This window comes from Macaca thibetana, chromosome 3 (genome assembly GCF_024542745.1).
Source record: "Macaca thibetana thibetana isolate TM-01 chromosome 3, ASM2454274v1, whole genome shotgun sequence".
In the NCBI taxonomy this organism is placed as follows: Eukaryota; Metazoa; Chordata; class Mammalia; order Primates; family Cercopithecidae; genus Macaca; species Macaca thibetana.
Window position 1 is genome coordinate 20,077,499 of NC_065580.1, and position 21,134 is coordinate 20,098,632.

Consider the following 21,134-nt stretch of genomic DNA (forward strand, 5'->3'; position numbering starts at 1 on the left):
AGCTTTTTGGAGTAAAATTCAGCCGTTGTAAGTACACTTGAACAGTTTTTGTAAATGTCCAGAGTTGTGTGTAGGTGTTCATGCTGTTAAATTGTGTCTTTTAGCAGAGATAAGTGCCTCCCGGTGGTACCTTTGACCCAGAGGAAGTATCGGCTCATTTCTCATCTTCGCTTAGATTGGAACTTGCTGTCCTTTTCAGTTATTTGTTAGTGAGAGAGTGCGGCGAGGGGGTTGAGGTGACTCTGCGTACCCCTGAAAGGATTCTTCACGTGTGCTCTGTGATGATAAAGCAGAGCCACTCTGGGTGCTGGGGGTGTGTAATGGGGGAGGAAGCACTTGACTGCACGCGCCCTGGGAGGCGTGAGCTGCGCTTGCACCCAGGGCCTTTCTGACCGTGTGCTGCCTTGGAAGTCTCTGTCACCTCTCTTCTCTTAGCTCTGGGAAACATTCATTTAGGAAAAGATCTGTAGGATATTTGTTTGCTGATGATCCCTTTTCCCAAAGAGTGATGTCCTCATATCCTAATGTTGCAGTTTTATAGCTTTCTCAGATTCCCTAGAGAAAGTGGAGGTCATGGTGGTGGCTATGAGGACTTTGCAGAGTGGCATTTGGACCAGTGATGTGGGGCTGTTTACAACGTGTTCTTCCTGCTTTTCTCTTCAGGGGTTTTCTGTTTCTGACTTCCCATTCTGCCTCTTATTTCCCCCAAGTTTAGCTCTTGCCTCCCTCCCTCCGTCTCTCCCTCCTTCCCTTCCTTCCTTCTTTCCTTCCCCATCCTCTCCCTCTCTCCTCCTTTTCTGTCCCCTCTTCCTTCCTGTCTCCCTCCTCCCTCATTTCTCCCTCCCTCATTTCTCCGTCCCTCTTCATTTACTTCCTTAATTAAGGTATCTTTCCTTCTTTCCATTCTTCCCCCTCTCTTCCTACTCATTTTATCTTTCCCTTTCAGATCTATGGCATAGTCCAACCCACTTGGAGCCTACGTGGGCCATGTGGAGTTGGCTGCTGGTGTGACTCAGCAAGGTGGTTGGGGGCTGTGGATTTGTTCCAGTGGTCTCATGAACTAATAAAGAAGCCTCCGCCCACCTTTAAAAAAAATTCAGATCACTGATTCCTGGGAAAAAACAATCAAATATAACTTAAACATTTGCTTTTTAAAGAATGAAGAATACAGAGTGATTCTCTATCTCCAGTTTAAAAAATTAAAATCAGGAAATGGAAAACAATTATAATATCAAGTGTATTCTAATTCTGCATTATGGGAAGTTGATGGAAGGGGAGAGAAAAAATAGGAAAAAGAAGAACAAGCTTACTAAACACTGAGAGACAGGCTTAACTAGTATAGATTTTTAAATGGAACTTTTAAAATATGAAAACAAACAGAACTGGACTTTGGTTATGAGAATTATTTTATTTCCTACATAAAGTTTTAATATGTGGGAATTGTGGAACTCATTTTTCCCCATTATTAGTGGTAAAAACTCTTCACTTTTGCCTTGAATCATTGGGATAGGAGACCTCATTTTACAGAGGAAAATGTCATCTGGTTTTGTTGAGTAACATCTTAAGGCCTTTAAAAACGTTACTTCTGAGAGCTTTTAAAGCCTCATGTTTTGTTGTCAGGGACATAGCTGAGAGACAGCCTGGAATTTGTCCAGGTGAAAGTGAGAACTGGAAGCTCCTTGTCCCCTGGCTGGGTCATCACTGCTGATTCCTGATCTAACCTATCTGGGGCAGAGAGGGTTTCCTTAGTGTGTTGAGCTGATGCTATGCAGAGTTGACCTGGTGTCTTCTAGGTCCCCACTGCCGTAGTTAGCAGCAACTAGATCCTTAACCCCTGTTCTGTCTTGGTCTGGCCTTTATTTTACAAGAAGACTTTTAGAGCAGCTAATGCATTTTGGCACAGTGCTAGGGTCCAGAAGTCTGATGTGTTTGTTATTCGTAATGATATGAAAATGCATTTGGTGGTTTGCTTTCATTTGTAGTGCTGGCCAGAAGAGCTGTGCAGGAGTACATCATTACAGCAATCAAAGAAGTACTGAGGATTCACTTCAACCGTGCAGTGGAACTGAAGGTGAGTCCCGGCGGCTCAGGAGTGTGTGATGTCTGGTGGGCCTGGGGCTGATGTGAGAGCCCCAGGTTAGAGGCAGGTGATTGTGGCCATGGACTCTTTCTCTTTCCTCTCTTCCCCCCGTCTGTTCCTGGTTAACTCCTGCTCATCCTCTGGATCTCCACTCCACTGTCACTGCGCTGGGGAGGTCTTTCCTGATCCCACATGAGGTCAGGGTTAGTCCTTTAGGGGATGTGTTGGCAGAGTTGGAACAAAGGGCTCTCAGACCAGAGGCAGCAGTCTGGGGTGACAGCCTTCATGATTTTACTTCCCTTGATTCACACAAAAGGACTTGGATTCGTGTTTAAATTAGATGTTAGAGTGAGTACAGGTGCATCTTTCTGGACATTTGGTGGGATAGAGATGGAGATCCAAATCTTTTAGACTGGATCCCATGCTGGTCCCACTTCTCAATGATCCCAGAAAGCCACAGTCCTCCTAGAGCAGAGCCATCTAGAACCAGAACCGCGCCCCACACGTGGCAATGCAGCAGTGAAATGGAGCTCATCCAAACCGAGATGGGCTGTGGGTGGAAAATACATACCAGACTTCAAAAATGCAGTGAAAAAGGAGTGTAGAATGTCTCATTAATAGTGTTTTGTATTGACTTCATGTTGAAATGATATTTTAGATATATTAAGTAAAATGTATTTAAAATTAATTTCACTTGTTCTTATGTTTTTTTATGTGCCACTAGAAATGTTTTAATTGCATATTTATTTTGGACAGTGCTGCTCAATAGGATAAGTACCCCTTTCTATGTGTTTTAAATACAACAAACACCTTGAATGCCCTGTAACTCATTATTCAGTTCATATTTCTGACTCTTCTTTCTTGCTGCTCTCATAATTTTGTGCTTTTTGTGCAAAGGTTGGCAGAGAGTAAAAGCAGTAACTGAAATAAAATTTTGATTATCCGTGATGCACCACTCCTTCATTCGAAACTACTGGTTTTTTTAGTTTATTTATAATTTTTTATTTTTCTATCCAACACAACTTCCTTTAAGTTTGAATTGTCTTTGTATTTCTTATTTCCGTAGGTTTATGAACTATTTACTGACTTCACTTTTCTGGTAACATCCGGTCCTTTTGTTTACACGGCAATATCAGTCATAAATGTGCTTATAAACAGTAAGCTTGTGCGTGACCAGACTCCTTTAATCCTGTCTGTGAAACCTTCTTTCCTTGTGCCAGAGTCCAGGTTCCAAGTTCAAACAGGTGAGACAACTCAGTATAGTTGTTTTTATTTGTAAAAAGAATTTCATTTTTTTTTTATATTTCTAAAATATTGGAAATCATTGTTAGAATTTATTGTTATGATGATGATTTTTAGAGATAGGATCTCACTCTGTCACCCAGGCTGGAATGCAGTGGTGTGATTATAGCTCACTGTATCCTTGAACCCCTGAGCTCGAACAATCCTCCTGCTTCAGCCTCCTGATAGTTGGGACTAAAAGTGTATACCACCATGCCTGGCTAATTTTTTTAAAAATCTTTTTTAGGCCAGGTGTGGTGGCTCACATCTGTAGTCCCACCACTTTGGGAGGTTGAGGCAGATGGATCGCTTGAGTTCATGAGTTTGAGACCAGCCAAGGCAGCATGTTGAAACCCTGTCTCTATGAAAAATAAAAATATTTAGACCAGGTGCGATGGCTTACGCCTGTAACCCCAGCACTTTGGGAGGCTGAGGCGAGTGGATCACTTGAGCTCTGGAGTTTGAGACGAGCCTGGGCAACATGGCGAAACCTCATCTCTACTAAAAATACAAAAATTAGCCAGGCATGGTGGCGTATGTCTGTAATCCCAGGGACTTGGGTGGCTGGGGCAGGAGAATCACTTGAACCCAGGAGGTGGAGACTGCAGTGAGACGAGATCGTGCCACTGCACTCCAGCTTGGGCAACAGAGTGAGACCCTATCCCAAAAAGAAAAAAAAAAAAAAATTTAAGAAAAATTATGTTTTGTAGAGATGGGGTCTTCCTAAGTTGCCCAGACTGGTCTTGAACTCCTGGCTCAAGCAGTCCTCCTGCCTTGGCCTCCTGAAGTACTGGGATTGTGGGTGTGAGCTACCACACCCGACCTTATTATTTAATTTTTAAAAGTTTATAATTATGGGAAATTTCAAGCACATACAAAAGTACGTAGAATAGTTTAACAGACCACCATGTACTTCTTGTATATCTTCAACCATTTTTCCATTCCTAGCCAGTCTTGTTATAGCCACACCCCCATCTACCATCTACTTCCCCTCCTCTTGCACTATTTTAAAGTAAATCTCAGGCATCATATCATCTCACCCACACATATTTCAGCCTATATAGCCTCTAAAAGATAAAGACTTTAAAATGTATATGAAGTTAACAGCGATTTCTTTTTTTTTTGAAGATGGAGTCTTGCTCTGTTGCTCAGGCTGGAGTGCAGTGGTGCAATCTCTGCTCACTGCAACCTTTGCCTTCTGGGCTCAAGCAATTCTCCTGCCTGAGCCTCCCGAGTAGCTGGAATTACAGGCACCCACCACCGCGCCCAGCTAATTTTTGTATTTTTAGTAGAGATGGGGTTTCACCATGTTGGCCAGGCTGGTTTTGAACTGCTGATCTCAAATGATCCGCCTGCCTCAGCCTCCCAAAGTGCTGGGATTGCAGGCGTAAGCCACTGCACCCGGCTGTTAACAGTAATTTCTAAATATCATATTTAACTTTTCATTGTGGACATGTTCAAACATTTACAAAAGTAGAGAGAATAACATACTAAGTCTACATATACCCATGGTTAAACTTAAAAAAAATTATCAACATCACCAATTTTGTTTCATCAATCCACCATGAACGTTTTTGTGGACACTAGAGTGTTTTAAAGCAAAGCCAGCTGTCATGTCATTTCACCCATAAATATTCAAGAATTCATCTGCAATGAATTTATATATATTTGAAATGTTTCCATCCGTCGTGTCTTTTGATACTCAAATTCTTATCTTAGATATTTTTCATTTAAAAATGATACCAGTCACCTTCACATTGCGTGTCTTCATTTACTGCAAAGTTGCTTTTTACATTTCCATGAGATAATATGTAGAAATGGTACATCACAGTACTTAATCCCACGCTGTGAAGGAATTAGTTGATTTAGATACCATGTTTCTCTCTCTTGATTCCTTAATACTTCAGAAACACAGACACCTCATTCGTGGGACTTTGATTGCTTTTCTTTTCAGTACTTCAGTTCGTGCCTCCGAGTGTGGATACTGGCTTCTGCAACTTCACCCAGCGCATCGAGAAAGGCCTAATGACAGCTCTCTTTGAAGTGAGGAAACACCACCAGGGAACGTATAACCTCACTGTGCAGGTGAGAATACCACTGAATGCAGAGCAGAAGGCTTTAGCCCTTAAAGGGGAAATTGTTCCACACTGTTTAAGATGTGCTTAACTCTTATTCCCTCCAGTGGCGGAAACCCAGTTTACGTGGGTCGGGATTGATCTGTTCCTGTGGCGTAGGGTCGGCATGGTGTGCGTGGGCTGAGCCTCTTTGAGGGTTGCAGAGTAGCTGATACCCAGGGAGCTCAGATATGGTGAGCTGAAGAAACATGACCATATTCAGGAAATTCAAGAATTACCTAGAAAGGAATGGTATCAACCTCAATATCCAATGGGGGAATGCCTGCCTATACTGTTGTTTCCAGATAGCTACTAAGAACAGGCGTTGTACGTATTGTATGGAAACGGCTGATGTTTTTATATTTCTTTGATTTTTTTCCCTGTATATTCTTTCCTCTCTCTTTCCAAAATGGATGTCAAAATAGATTTTGGTGCTCCTGGATCCACTTTCCATGTTTCTTATTTTTTCCTCATATTTTCCATCTCTTTATTCTCTGTTTTTACAGATTTACAAAATGTTGTCCTCCAAGTCATGAATTGAGTCCTTAGCTGTGTGCATTATGTTATGCAATCCCTCTATTGAATTTTTTAGCTTTTTGTTCATTGTTCTTTGCTCCATTTTCATTGTAGGCTTTCCTGCAATGATGCAGTGTCGCCTTAAAAGTCTCTGAGGATGTTAATTAGAATTGTTAAAATGCGTCTTCTGTTTCCTAAGTCATTCCTGTTTTCTCCGCACTCCTTGCTCTGCGTGTTGATCTCGGTGCTTTGCTTTTGTGCTGTTAGTTTCTGGAAATCTGGAGACTGTTGGTTTGTTGTTAGGAATGAAGAACCAAGTTGTTCATTTTAGTAGCTGGCACAGCTTTCCCCTTGAGCTGTGGGGATCTCTTTCTACGTCAGCTCCATCTCCTGGGGGGAAAATTCATTGGAGCGCTGGGTCCGGGGCGGAGTATGTCAGCGTGGGCCTCTCTCTGGGTGCCGCGTGTGGTCAGAGACAAGCAGACAGGCACCCCCTTCCTTCCAGCGTCTAGATAAAGAGGCTCTTCCTGGGGGATGGGGCACTTTAGTGTGTGTCTTAGGGCAGAGCCAGCTGCGTTTTCATTCATTTTCTTTCCTTCTTTGTCTCTGGTGTGCACGGGAGTTATCTTAGCCTCTGCCGACCTTCTTGGTTAGGGCCCAGACCTGCATAGTCCTCTTAGGCAGGGGTTTGTTTTCCCCAGGGAGCAGTTCTTTGGCTTGTTCTGGGTGAGGGCCTGGCTGCTGCTAGCACCTCTGCTGCCCTGGGTGTGGCAGTTAGGAGGACAGAGGAGGAAGGCAATGGCCTCAGCTCTTTGGCACAGCATGTAATTAATTATACTGATTGCCGCTGCATAGCCTGCTCTTGGCCTCATTCCCGCTCATCTCTGCCACAGGCCCCTCCTGGTCCTCTTGGGGAGCGCGGCCCTCGGCTCTGCTGCAGCTCGTGCTTGTGTATGTTTTGGATCCTGGCTTTCTCTGTTCTGGTTTATATCAATCCGATCCCATCCTTTCTCCATCCCCCAGAGGTTTGACGGAATCTCTGGGTTTCTTCCATTCTCAGTGCTGTTGTGGATTTCTTCTCCTTTGTTCAGCCTATTGTTATTTCAGTGGGATTTGGGGTGGGAGGAGCTATACATGTGCTCAGTTCTTCACTTAATGTAAGAAACATTTTCAATAAACTGAGCAGTTAAACTCTTACAAAAGGGAACCAGGTTAGAAAGCCAGTTATGTTTCCTTTAAAAACTTTACCTCCTTTAAAAAAACCGGTGAGAGAACCTGTGAGAGAGAAATCACGGTTAAGCTTTCAGCAGGATGTTTTATTTTCGAAGCTTATTCTGACTTTATTCTTTCAGATCTTGAATATCACCGTCAGTTCCTCCAGGGTGACTCCTCGGCGGGGCCCGGTGAATATCATCTTTGCGGTTAAAAGCACACAGGGATTTTTGAATGGATCAGAAGTGAGCGAGCTGCTCAGGAACTTGAGTGTGGTGGAGTTCAGTTTCTATCTGGGATACCCAGTACTGCAGATCGCAGAGCGTGAGTACGGCCCTCTCAGACGTGCTGGGGAGGTGATGGCGGGCATTTTGGTGGAAGACCTCTTCTTAAAATTTTTTTAGTTTTTTAAAAGACTTGATTTTTAAAAAAATTATTTTTCCATAAGGTGTTGGGGTACAGGTGGTATTTGGTTGCATGAGTAAGTTCTTTAGTGGTGATTTTTGGGGTCCTGGTGCACCCATCACCCGAGCAGTAGACGCTCCTCCAGATTTGTAGTCTTTTATCCCTCCCACCCCCACTCTTTCTCCCAAGTCTCCAAAGTCCATTGTATCATTCTCGTGCCTTTGTGTCCTCATAGCTTAGCTCCCACATATCAGTGAGAACATACGATGTTTGGTTTTCCATTCCTGAGTTACTTCACTTAGAATAATAGTTAAAGACTTGATTTTTTTAGTGAAGTTTTTGGATTCACAGCAGATATGATTGGAAGGTTCAGAGATTTCCCGTATGCCTCCTGCTTCCGCACATTCATAACCTCCCCCATTGTCAGCATCCCCCAGGACAGTGGTCCATTTGCTACAGTGATCAACCTGCGTTGACGCATCATCATCATCCATAGCCCATAGTTTACATTGAGGTTCATCCTGGGTGTCGTGCATTCTGTGGGTTTGAACAAATGTGTAATGACATGCAAATGGCATGGCTTCTCTGTTTTAGTATCACGCAGAGTATTTTCACCTGGACCACTTTTTTTCAAACGAAATATCTGATTGAGTGCCAGAATATAAATCTGATAAAATTAGATTCAGGCCAGATGGGTCTGCAGACCCCTGCTCACCCACTGTGCCTGGCTTTATTATTCGGAGAGTAGAGGGGTGCTATTACAAAGTACATGAGTTCTGGAAAACGCATAACTTAGGGAGGGAGCATGAATCTGTGGTTGTCAGAGCTTAAGGACAGCAGGAAAGTTTGACTACAAAAGGGTAGCAGAAGGCAGTGTTTTGGGGGTGATGAAACTGTTCTGTATCTTCATTGTGGTGATGATTATGTGAATATATATGCATTTATCAAAACCCATAAAACTGTATGCTGAAAAGAGTGACGTTTACTGTGTAAATTTTAAAATAACAACAATAAGCGAAAACACAAAACCTTTCTTCCTGACTGAAGCAACTAGGTTCATAATGCAAATGGAGGCAATGGGGGAAAGGGGAGACATTTATTTTAAAAAAATAGTAGATTCCAGAGTTGAAGTCAGGCCAAAAAAATTCAAATTGTTTTTCAAAATGAAACAACCAAATGGCCTAATGATTCGTGATGTTATTTTAGTGTATTGTTAATTAAATTAAAAAGAATAACTTTATAGAAGTTATTCTATATGAAAGATGACAGAGATAAAGCTGTTATTTACAAAGAGCCGCTTTCAGTTGTGCTCAGTGTGTGTATGGCTAAAATGAGGATGCCGGATGGTGGGGCACACTGGCTGGCCCTGGACAAGTCAATGCATGTGGTCATTTTACCCTGAGACATTGCTGGGAAAGCCAGGGCTCTGAGGGGCACAGTGTGAACATGTATTGCTGTGGAACAGTGACATTCAAAGGAGAACTTGCTGGTGACCTCTCTGTGAAGCAGTGTCCTGTGACATGGCTGGAGCCGGCCCTTCTTTTCTTTCTTTTTGTCTCTCTCTTTTTCCTTGAGACTCATGTGTTCAGAAATTGCTACTGTCCATGTCCTCACGCTAATCGGACATTTTGTTCTTTCGTATTTAGAGCTAAATAGTAAAGACAATGTGTTGGGACTTTGTTGTAAACATGGCAATTTTTTTTTAACAGAGGTTTTTCTCCTTCCCTAATTCTTTCCCTTTTGTAGCCTTCCAGTATCCACAGCTCAACTTATCTCAGTTGCTGAAGTCCTCCTGGGTCCGAACAGGTATGTTTAACTTATGTCATATTTTGGGAACTGTAAGGATAAGAAGTTTATGCAGGCGTATTGAGAAGGATGCTGCTTTTCCTGTTTCCTAAATTTAGGGCAAAATGTACCTTACATTCTTGGCAAAGAATGAATGAGAAAGGGATTCAAATTTGGCTGTGGGAATGTATCCCACTGAGTTATAGAACAAAAAGGACTGACTTTCTTTAAAATTCATACATCGAGTTCAGGGCACAGTCTAACAGGAACTGACAATCTTCTGACCCAGAACAGGGTGAGGTTCAGAAGCAAGGATCTCTCTCTTTTTCTTTTCTTTTCTAAAAGTGTTATTTGTTTAGTTTAATAAGGACAAGCAGGGTGGCTTGGCACCTAGGAAGTTTTTTTTTTTTTTTCCTTAGGGGACTGGGTCAGATATTTAGAGGTATGGCATTGCAGTTAAAGGCTTTCTAACCTAGTGCACAAAAGTCTGAACAGTAGTTACATACTCACCAGCCATCCAGCATGCATGCAGCACAGGAACTAGCTGGGCACGAGAGAGCATGTGGAGTAGTGATAGTTGCCATTCACAGGGTTCCTGCACCTTGCAAGTTCTCCTTGCTGAACGCACAGCATCCCACCCACATCAAGGCCTCACTGCTTTGCATGCTGCCATCAGCGGTCTTTTCCATATAATTTCTGGAGCAATTAAGTAACTTGCCCATGGTTGTATCTCAAAGAAAACTTAAACCAGTTCTGGTTGAAAAGCACATGCTCCTTCCTCCCAGACCATGCTGGCAAGCGATTGTCTGTTGAGATCATCTTGTCTGAAGTAGATAACTAAAGATGGGCAGGCTTCCTTTTTTCGAGTTAGTTTGTGAGTCCAAGTCTCAAGGCAAGACAGTGAACTCACACCAATTCCAGAAGTGTTGAGATAAGTGCAGACAAAATGTTTGATCTTGTGTAGGCGCCCTTCACGCCAAAGCTCCTACCGTGCCGAGTTCCTGGGACTTCTGGCCACCAGTCTGGGTAACACTGAGAGTTTGGAGCTTAGATAAGACTCACGGGCTGCATTTCCTGGACTCTCCCCGTTCATGATCACTTTTTCTCCTTTTGCTGTCTCCTGTCTAGGGATTGGCATTTTATGGCAATCTTGCATTAATTTCAAATACATACGCACACGTACACACACACCCCATTTTTTTTACTGCTGACTTGTCTTGGGTGCCATGTATGTTTTCGTTTAAATGTAGTTCTCTTGGGCGTCGTGGAGAAGCAACTCCAGAATGAAGTGTTTCAAGCCGAGATGGAACGCAAGCTGGCCCAGCTGCTCAGCGAGGTTTCCACCAGAAGGCGGATGTGGAGAAGGGCCACTGTAGCTGCAGGGAACAGCGTGGTGCAGGTACTCCACATCAAAGGAGGAGGGGAGGGAGAGAGAGGGAGAGAGACAGCGCTTGTGTGTGAGTGCACACTCCATCTAAAACCTTGTATTTTTATGTAAATGCGAAGTGCCATGAGAAAATTCTGATTTCCACTGATTGCTATATTGGGTAGACACTGAATCTGGCAGCATTTCAGTTCAACTGGAGTCTAGACAAATATTTACCAAGCCCTTAGTAAGTAGTAGTATAACAGTAGACCTTGCGGAGCAGAGCAGAATTGTCTTACTGGGTTGCCATATCATCACAGGACCTCGTTTATCAAATAGTAGTTTTTAATTAACAAAAGTGTAGCCTGTTTGATAGAATGGTCAGTATTATTGATAGCATTGTAGTGATAAATCATTCAACTGGAAGAGACCACAGGAGATCAGATAGAGGGAGCTGGGCTGCCCTCTGCTTGAGCATTTCATCTTCTCTGCTTCCATGGTATTATGGAGTCATCACTCTGGTTAACATTTTCAATTTCAGTTTTAAATTTATTTTCTGAGCAAAATCACATCTCTCTAGAAACTACATAGCCAATTAGAGAAATTTTGAAAAACACGTGTAAAAAAAATGTGTAAAGAATAAAGTGAAAATCACCTAAAATTCAACCAACCAAAGAAAATCACTAAACATTTCAGCATATTTCCTTCCATTCTTTTTTCCCCATGAATTCTCTGTTGACATTTGGATGACACTGCCTACATCCGTTTGTAGCCTCTCTTCATTTTAGCTTCTTTCTTTCTTTCTTTCTTTCTTTCTTTTTCTTTCTTTCTTTCTTTCTTTCTGTCTGTCTGTCTGTCTGTCTGTCTGTCTGTCTGTCTTGTCTTTCTGCCCTCCCTCCCTTCCTCCCTTCCTCCCTTCCTCCCTTCCTCCCTTCCTCCTTCCTGCCTTCCTTCCTTCCTTCCCAGAGTCTCGCTCTGTCGCCCAGGCTGGAGTGCAGTGGCGTGATCTCAACTCACTACAACCTCCACCTCCTGGGTTCAAGTGATTGTTTCGCCCCAGCCTCCTGAGTAGCTGGTACCACAGGTGCCCACCACCGGAGACACCTGGTTGTCTCATATTACCCTAAATCTTCTTTACTTGGTAAACTGGCAAACAGGTTACAAAAGACAGATTTGTTTGAATTGAAACGTGACCCATTTAAAAATGCCCATACTCACAGAAAGTTGGAGGTGGGAGCTGTCATTAATTTCCATCTCCATATGAATTATGTGGATTTTTTTCTTAACAACTGCTGACTTGCTGAACTACGAAAATGGTATATTTAGAGCTATGGCATTTCAGAAACAGGAAAGCAGGGTAGAACTCTGAAGCAGGGGGTGTGGGCTGGCAGGCAGGGTAGGGAGGTGGGTGGGTTAGAGGCATTAGAGAAAAAGATGCAAATGACATTGGCTGTGGGTGGGGGGCGGGAGCGGGGAAGTGTTGCCTAGAACTGCATCATCATCCTCTAGCCCTCTTACCAATGTGTCCCTCTCATCATTACTCTTTGTCCCCCTCCCAGAAATGCAGTCCTTAGGTTACTAAAATAGTTCCTTTGCGAGATGCAGTAAGTTGCAGAGAAATTTAAAAACTAATCACGATTGAGAGTAATCATTAAGTAAGTATCAACAAAGAATAAAAATGAGAATGCATTATAAAAGCTTTGCCTTATTCAACAATCCCTGGCTTCATAGACCCCAAGGTCTAAGTGTAAGTTAACTTCTGCCCGTGAAACAGTTACAGGACACTATGAAAGTGTATAATACGGGGCTAAATTTGACATGCAAGCTCCCTTAGCAGCCATGCAGGTTTGTGAAAGTGGCACATACAGGCCAATGTGCCATCTGATAGATTGCTGATAAGCCATGCTCTGCTTCTCTTCCCCCTCAGAGGGACCAAACATGAAGATGTAGATAAGGATTTGTGTACAGTGTTACACAGCTGTTCATCACAACTTAATTTGTAAATTGAAAATGTTTGAAACAACCTAGATGTCCAGCAATTGGGAAATGGGTGAATAAAATTATAGTAAATCTTCATGTGTTGGAATTTTATGCAGTCATTTAAAAAATGTGATATAGAAAAATGCTCAAGTGGGCTGGGTGCAGTGGCTCACAGTAATCCCAGCACTTTGGGACGCCAAGGCAGGTGGATCACTTGAGGCCGGGAGATCGAGACAGCCTGGTCAATGTGGTGAAATCTCATTTCTACTAAAAATACAAAAGTTTTCCGAACATGATGGCGTGTGCCTGTAATCCCAGCTATTCAGGAGGCTGAGGCTTGAGAATGACTTGAACCTGGGAGGCAGAGGTTGCAGTGAGCTAAGATCACACCTGTGCACTCCAGCCTCGGTGACAGAGTGAGACTCTGTCTCAAAAAACAAAAACAAAAACAAAACTCAGGTGAAGAGATGCCCAAAGTATGTATTCCATGTAATCCAAATGTTAATATAGAATTCATGGAGAAAGAGGAGAACAAAAATGCTAAAATGTTTACAGTGATTTTCTTTGGTTGGTTGAATTTTAGTTGATTTTCATTTTATTCTTTATGCATTTTTTTGCATGTGGTTTTCAACATTAGTTAGCTATGTAATTTCTAGAGAGAGGTGATTTTACTCAGAAGATACATTTTGAAATTGAAAATGTTAACCAAAGTGGTGATGATTCCTTAATATCATGGTTATAAGTGTTCCAGATAGGAATCTGATAGGCAGTAGTCTAGAAAAGATGCTGGGATTAGATTTTCCTGGCTTACTTTCCACCTGGATGTCTTAGTCCATTGATGTTGCCATAAAGGAATACCTGAGGCTGGGTTTGTAAAGAAAAGAGGTTTATTTGGCTCATGGTTCTTCAGGCTGTACAAAAAGCATGGTGCTGGTGTCATGGTGAGGGCCTCAGGCTGCTTCCCTTCTTGCTGGAAGGCGAAGGGAAGCCAGTGTTGAAATCCCATGGTGAGAGAGGAAGCGAGAGAGAGGGGAGGGAGGTGCCAGGCCCTTTCTTACACCAGCTCTCTCAGGAACTAGTAGGGCAAGAACTCATTACCTCGAGGACAGCACCAAGCCATTCATGAGGGATCTGCCTCCATGACTCAGATACCTCCCATTAGGCCCCATCACCAACATCGGGGATCACAATTCAACATGAGAGTTGGAGGGGCTCCGACATCCAAACCAGAGCACTAGATAGACTTGTAGAATCTTTAATCAAGGTGGATATCACTGGATTTTGGGGACTGTGATTTCTAGAAGAAGAAACTATATTCTTTAAATTTATTAGAACTTTTAAAATGGAGTAAGGAGGTACATGGGTAGAAAGTCAGGTGGATATAATCTACTTCCTTTTCAGTAGTCCTTGGATAGCATTCCATTCTAGAAGCTAATGAAAAATTAATCATCACAGCACCATTGTCAGGGAGGGAGTAGGTGGTTGGGGAACAAGTGGTCAGGAGACTGGCTTTGAAATAGCAATCAGAGGGCAGGACAATGAGTCCTTCTCAGGATGAAGCATAAAGAACAGATTGTTGAGGGAAGAGGGTTTGGACGTGTGTTGTTAAGGATCTTTAGACACGATCTGGAAGAAGGAGTTCACACTGAAATCATGAAATTGCTGATCTGCCGGAAGTTTCCCATGGTGAAGGAGGAGTCCAGCAGCTGTGTCCAGAGCACAGGGCGGTGTTACAAATCCATACATGTGGACAGAGAAGTAGCAGCTGCATGTTGCCAATGGCAGATGTAGAGACCAGCAATTTAAATGGCATGTATAAAATAAGGAGCTCGGAGCCATCCCATCGCTGATCCTTTTCTCAGGACGGAAGTTCAGAGTTTTGCTGGAGTCTAAAGGGGCAATAAAATTGTTGCATATTATTAAGAGAAATAGAGTGAAATGAAAAGGTATGATATGTCAAGTGTGCTAGATTTTGAAATAAGGGTATAAAAAGACTGCCTTTTAACACCAGAGAGAGAAGTTTTGGGATGGATCAAAGTATTATTTGACCCACAAGATTATGAATTTATGAGGTTTATTGTCCATAGAGCAGTGGTGAGTGGGGGTGATTTTGTCCTCCAGGGTGGATCTGGCAGTGTCTGGAGATGTTTTTGGTTGTACCTTGGGTGGTGCAGGGTGGGGACACCTAGTGGGTAGAGGGCAGGGATACTGCTAACCATCTACAATGCACCCCATGTCAAGGGATTGTCAGTAGAGCTGAGGTCGAGAAGCCCTGCCCTAGAAGAATGAGGAGGAAATACCAATGGGCTGAAGAAAGGATTGGGTAGAACCATTAATAGTTTCAGAGAACCAGGGGTGTACCTAATCCTATAGTTAATGTTGAGCGGATGATGCTCTCTTATGATGTGGTCAGCATGTCAGAGATTGTGGGGATGATTCTAGACCACCTGGACTCGCCAGCCCTGATTCTGTGCATCCTCCCTGCCCCTTTGCCCCAGAAAAGATGTAGAGCGAGATGAAGCGACGTGTTACTCCACACAAAGGAACTCTCCGTTGTCCCTCTTCTCATCAACAGAGAGCACCATGGTGATTCTGGGCCCCCGAATGGCTTACGGAGCTTATGATGAGGGTTGGAATAAATCCTGAGTGTTACAATCAGGGTTCAGCAACCTGAGAGAGGGCATCCAGAAACACGAGCTTCTGCAATGTGAATGGTTTCTGCTCTTTCAGGTGGTAAATGTGTCGAGGCTGGAGGGAGATGACAATCCTGTACAGCTCATCTACTTTGTGGAGGATCAAGATGGAGAAAGACTTAGTGCAGTCAAGTCGTCGGACCTGATTAACAAGATGGACCTCCAGAGAGCAGCCATTATCTTGGGTTACCGAATTCAAGGTGCCATTGCCCAGCGTAAGTGCCTGAGGTGTTGTCATCTGGGCTGTGCTGGGCTCCAAAGCCAGGCTCATTCTGACAGTGAGCTCTGAATGTAAAAGCATTCCGATGTGTGTATAACCCTGATGGTGAAGTGCCAGTTGTTAAAATTCATTCACCAAGACCTTCTTTATTTGGATTTCAATTGCTTGTAGGTTTAGCCTCCACTGCTGTTTTTTCTACCTAGCATTTTGTAGGTGGGGTGTTAGAGTGATTTATAGTACATCAACTTCAATATCTGTCCCTCATTCCTGTACTGCTGCTTTTTTTATAAATTTTGTCTGAGGCAAAATAGTGTGTTTGCTCTGTATTTATTCCAAAATCTTCTATGTCATATTTTGAACATTGGCGGGGACAGTGAGTCATGCAGGAGGTTGGGAGGTGCACCCTGAATTTATTGGCTTCCTTCAGGGTCTTTTAACACAAAGAAGTCCTTGATCCTTCCCCTTTTCAGTCCTGTTTCTCTCCCACCTATCCTCACACCACTCCACAGTGTAGACAGAGGTATTCTGATGTTTCTTTATTATTGTTGGAAGGTTTCACTCCTGCTTGCCTGGCCCTGGCTGCTGTAAGTAATTTCCTTTCCACCTCACATTTTTTTTTTTTTTTTTTTTTTTTTTTTTAAATGGAGTCTCACTGTCGCCAGGCTGGAGTGCAGTGGTGTGATCTTGGCTCACTGAAACTTCTGCCTCCCAGATTCAAGTGATTCTCCTGCCTCAGCCTCCCGAGTAGCTGGGACTACAGGACCGCACCACCACGCCCAGCTAATTTTTGTATTATTAGTAGAGACGGGGTTTCAGCATGTTGGTCAGGATGGTCTCGATCTCTTGACCTTGTGATCTGCCCGCCTTGGCCTCCCAAAGTGCTGGGATTATTACAGGGATGAGCCACCACGCCCAGCCCCCCCTCACAGATTTTGAGTATTTAGAAATGAACAAAAAGGAGGCACATGGAAGAGTGTATTTTTCTAAATAGTCCTTTAGGATATGAATCAGATTCTTCTTTTTTGGAGAAAGGGTCTTGCTCTGTCACCCAGGCTGGAGTGCAGTGGCTTGATCATGGCTCACTGCAGCCTCAAACTCCTGGGCTCAGGTGATCCTCCTGCCTCAGCCTCCTGAGTAGCTAGGACCACAGTCACCACCACTATGCCCAGCTATTTTTTTCTTATTATCTGTGGAGACAGGGTCTTGTCATGTTGCCCAGGTTGGTCTTGAACCCCTGGCTCAAGTGATCCTCCCACCTTGACCTCCCAAGATGTTGGGATTACAGCCATGAGCCACCACGCCTGGCCCAGACTCCTCTTTTAATGTCGATGTTTTTCCTTTATGATCCTGCAAGCAGTCTTGGTAAGACAATGGTAAAACTTGCTTCCAGCAATAAAAGGAGAGGTAAACATTTAGAGGGAATTCGACATCAGAGAATACAGAAAAATCTATACGGAGAACATGTAGGAGATAAAGACAATTTTTAAAAAAATGATAGCTTTAAAATTATCCTTGATAGTAGAAGGTTCTTGTGAAATCTGTACTTGTCCCTGGAGACCAACTGAGATGAGAGCTGATGGGCATAATTTCTCTGTTTTATGGAAGATGATGGGAGAGTTTAAGCAAATACCCATTGGCAGTTTGTGTTTGTGTATGTGAGATACGATCATATATTGATGTGTTCTCCTCCAAAGCAGTGAGCACAAACTAACAAAAGCACTTCGTTACATTTCTTCATATATGCTATTCCTGATTGTAGGACACGTGCCCTACTCCAGCCAAGCGCTTGACATTTTAAACAGTTAATTACAATAGGATACGGGCACCTTTCACATCTGATCTTGCACCTCTTTTCCTCAGTTTTGTATCGAAAACCACATGGGTAAAGATCCTGGGATCTCCAGGCTGGTGATTGAAGGAAGCCTCAGTCAACACCAGGGATAGCCCAAAGGCAGCCCCAGGACACTGGTGTCAGGGCCCAGTTTGATCAACCTCTGCCTCATCAGGGTTTTCCTAGGTTAGCGTCAGAAGAGGGCAAGTGCGGTGGCTCATGCCTGTAATCTCAGCACTTTGGGAGATAGAGGCAGGAGGATCGTTTGAGCCCAAGAGTTCAAGACCAGCCTGGGAAGCATAGCAAGCCCCCATCTCTACAAATAATAATAATAATAAACTAGCTGGGCACGGTAGGGTGTGCCTTTGGTCCCAGTTACTTGGGGGCCTGAGGCAGGAGGACCTGAGCCCGGGAGGCTGCACATGAGCTTGATTGTGCCACCACATTCTAGCCTGAGGGATTGAGTGAGACCCTATCTCAAAAAGAAAAGCAAACAAACAACCACACCCACAAAAGAACTAAGAAGAGTGTCCAGTTGTCTCAGCTTCTCAGTTTGATTCTGTTCCTACTTCTATATTGTCTGTTGCTTTTGTGCAAAATGAGCTACATATATTCACTATATTCAGCCCAAATTAAAAAACACAAGTTTTTCACACTTTGTTGCTTTTTACCACATCCCATGCAGCCTCTGCTCTGATCTGTGCTTTTCTCCCTGGTGCATTTGATTTAGAATGCTTGCTCCCTCCCTCGTCACTCCCTCAGGTGTCTAAACCCAAAATTAAACCAGCACCAAGAACCCTTTGTGTTATTACGTCTTTGAGCAGATACCTTTTGATCCCATAGCAGGTGTTAACCATCACAGGATGTGAAAGGAGCATAAGACTTAGTCCCTGCCCATGACAACTAAGACGTTTTTGAAAAGACAAGATTTGGCGTCGAGACCGGATGAATGAGTGCAGAAGTGTAGCACTTCACGGATGATCCATTTATGTAACAGGAAGCATTTTAAATGAGCAATAAGGCACCATGTGCAAAGCAAAGAGCTAGTGATGGACATTAAGTGTCCGAGGAGTTAAAGTTCAACTGTCCTAGGCCGTGAGGAGTGGAGGCGGGTGGGGTGGGTGTGGCAGCAGGCTGGGGAGTGGTGGATCCAAAATGAGTAAGATTTGCTACCTGTAAAAGTTGGCAACTGGTAGCTTAAATAACGCCTCAACTGGTAGCTTAAATAACGTCGTTTCAATGAGTCATGTTTCAAAGGTTTAGGGAGAGACACAGCTGGGGCAGTGAAGGCAGTGCCTATGGGACACTTATTAGGACTTCAGTTTCCAAATTAACACAGTGAAGCTTCATTTCGGAAAATATAAGGATCATCTCCCTTCTTTTTTTATTGTGGTAAAATATACATCAAGAAATGTACCAATTTAACCCCTTTAAGTGTACACTTCAGTGGCATTCAGCACATTCACAAGGCTGTGTAACCATCACCACTATGCATTTCCGGAATTCTTCATCATTCCAAGCAGAAGCTTTCTATGAGTTTTTTCTAGGTACCTCATATAGGTAGAATCATACATTGTTTGTCCTTTCGCGACTGGCTTGTTCCATTATGATGTTTTCAAGGTTCGTCTGTGTAGCAGCATGTATAGAATTTCCTTCCCTTTTAAAGCTGAATGATACACCGTTGTATGGCTATACCACATTTTGTTCATTCATTCCTCTGTGGATGGGCATTTGGGTTCTTTTCATCTTTTAGGCTATCGTGAATAGTGCTGCTATGAACATCAGCATCTCTGTCATTTTTCATTGCTGAAGGGGAAGCGACCAGTTGCATTGGTGCGCATGTCCTGTCTCCTTACTCTGTTTTGCTTTGTGTATGGCACTAGTGCGATATGAAATTATTCAGTGATTCATTTACTTGATCATTTTTCCTTTCCCCCACTAGGACCTAAGCACCTCAAGGGACTTCACTTGTTCATTGTTAAGTCCCAACTTTCAAACTGTGTCCAGCACACTTAATAAACATTTGTGAACACAAGAAACTTGGAGTAGTGAGGAAGGGAGAAAGAGGGGAAGGGTTTTCTTCCATAAACTCCTAGTTGAGATGCATGTGCTTTATGCGATCTGGGAGGGTGTGAGTCCTGCGGTACTTGATGCAGCGGGCAGGACTGTGTTCGGGAGACACAGCTGTTTTTTCTGTCCGCCTTTGAAGAGAACTGCCTGTGTAAAGTTGTACAGAACCGGTTTTGCTATGGAAGGATCCTGCAGTGAAAAGTTAGGGGTGAGCTAGTAGAATAAACTGGAAATCAGGAGAACTGGAATTCATTGAGCTTTGCCATTAATTCAGCCATGTACCTTTGGATATATCCATATGTTGTTGTAATCCCTGATGTATTCTAGATGTAACGTTGTATGTTGTGTTTCTCTGCTGGTCACGTTTCCTGTCATCTGGAGATTATAACCTGGAACCAGCTATCTTGAGCTGAAATGTCACGGACTTCTGAGTTTCTTGTAGAAGATACGTGCAATCTAGTAAATGAGTGAAGAAGGAATTATTCAAAGACCTTTCTTCTTTGTCTGCAGCTGTGGACAGGGTGAAGAGGCCGTCTCCGGAATCCCAGAGCAACAACTTGTGGGTCATTGTTGGTGTGGTCATCCCGGTGCTGGTGGTGATGGTGATTGTTGTCATCCTCTACTGGAAACTCTGCCGCACGGACAAGCTGGACTTTCAGCCTGACACTGTGGCCAACATTCAGCAGCGTCAGAAGGTAAGGGGCAGCCTCTTCCCCCAGTGTTCCCATAAGCAGGGATAGGATGAGTTTGGGCTCTTGATATTGAAAGATGGGAGAGAGGGAGGGCTCTTATGGAAATCTTCTGGCTTTAGTAGTGGCATCCCTTTGCCTTTGTTTCTGCTTCCTGAAACCCTCCTTCTGTGGTAGTAAATATAGTCCAAGAATGTGAAGCTGTATAAAAGCTTAGCCATGACGTGCGCTCTGGGTTCTACTGTGATTTTATTTTATATTTCTTGAGACAGAGTCTAGCTCTGTCACCCAGGCTAGAGTGCAGTGGTGCGAGCTCGGCTCACTGCAGCCTCCACCTCCTGGGTTCAAGCGATTCTCCTGCCTCAGTCTCCGAATAGCTGAGATTACAGGCATGTGCCACCATACCTGGCTAATTTTTGTATTTTTATTAGAGACAGGGTTTTGCCATATTGGCCAGGCTGGTCTTGAACTCCTGGCCTCAAGAGATTGCCTGTCTTTGCCTCCCAAAGTGCTGATGTTACAGGCATGAGCCACTGCAGCAGGCCAAATTCTGATTTATTTTACCCCTGGACATTTTCAGAGGATAGGAGCCAAGGCAGACTTTCTCAGATCTGTTGATCTGTTTCGTGTATAACTCCATTGGTCAGCTGCTTTATTTTCTGTTCACCATGTTTGGAAGGCCACTTATCCACCTTGATGATTAAAAATGAACAATTCATACCTTGAACATTTTAACTTAAAATACATGAATGGGCATTTATTTGTCAGTCCTTCAACATATCCCAAGTCTTGTTTTGTTTTGAGTGTTGGTCTACTGAGAGGAATCACGTATGGTCTTTCTTAAAATAAACAACACCCATAATGTGTCAGTTTCAGGTTCCAGTTTGGGTTT

The 21,134-nt window shown here is 43.4% G+C and overlaps 1 protein-coding gene across 2 annotated transcripts in view; it reads left to right on the plus strand.

Moving 5' to 3' along the window:
• The window catches only part of KIAA1549 (KIAA1549 ortholog), a 143,162-nt gene that overhangs the window by 63,159 nt on the left and 58,869 nt on the right, over positions 1-21,134 (plus strand). For both annotated transcript variants that reach the window (XM_050784999.1, XM_050785000.1), the window contains exons 3-10: positions 1,983-2,071; positions 3,147-3,324; positions 5,316-5,446; positions 7,344-7,527; positions 9,355-9,414; positions 10,644-10,792; positions 15,470-15,647; positions 20,064-20,248. In XM_050784999.1, the coding sequence (XP_050640956.1) occupies positions 1,983-2,071; positions 3,147-3,324; positions 5,316-5,446; positions 7,344-7,527; positions 9,355-9,414; positions 10,644-10,792; positions 15,470-15,647; positions 20,064-20,248 (1,154 nt within the window). The remainder of the gene's footprint in view (positions 1-1,982; positions 2,072-3,146; positions 3,325-5,315; positions 5,447-7,343; positions 7,528-9,354; positions 9,415-10,643; positions 10,793-15,469; positions 15,648-20,063; positions 20,249-21,134) is intronic.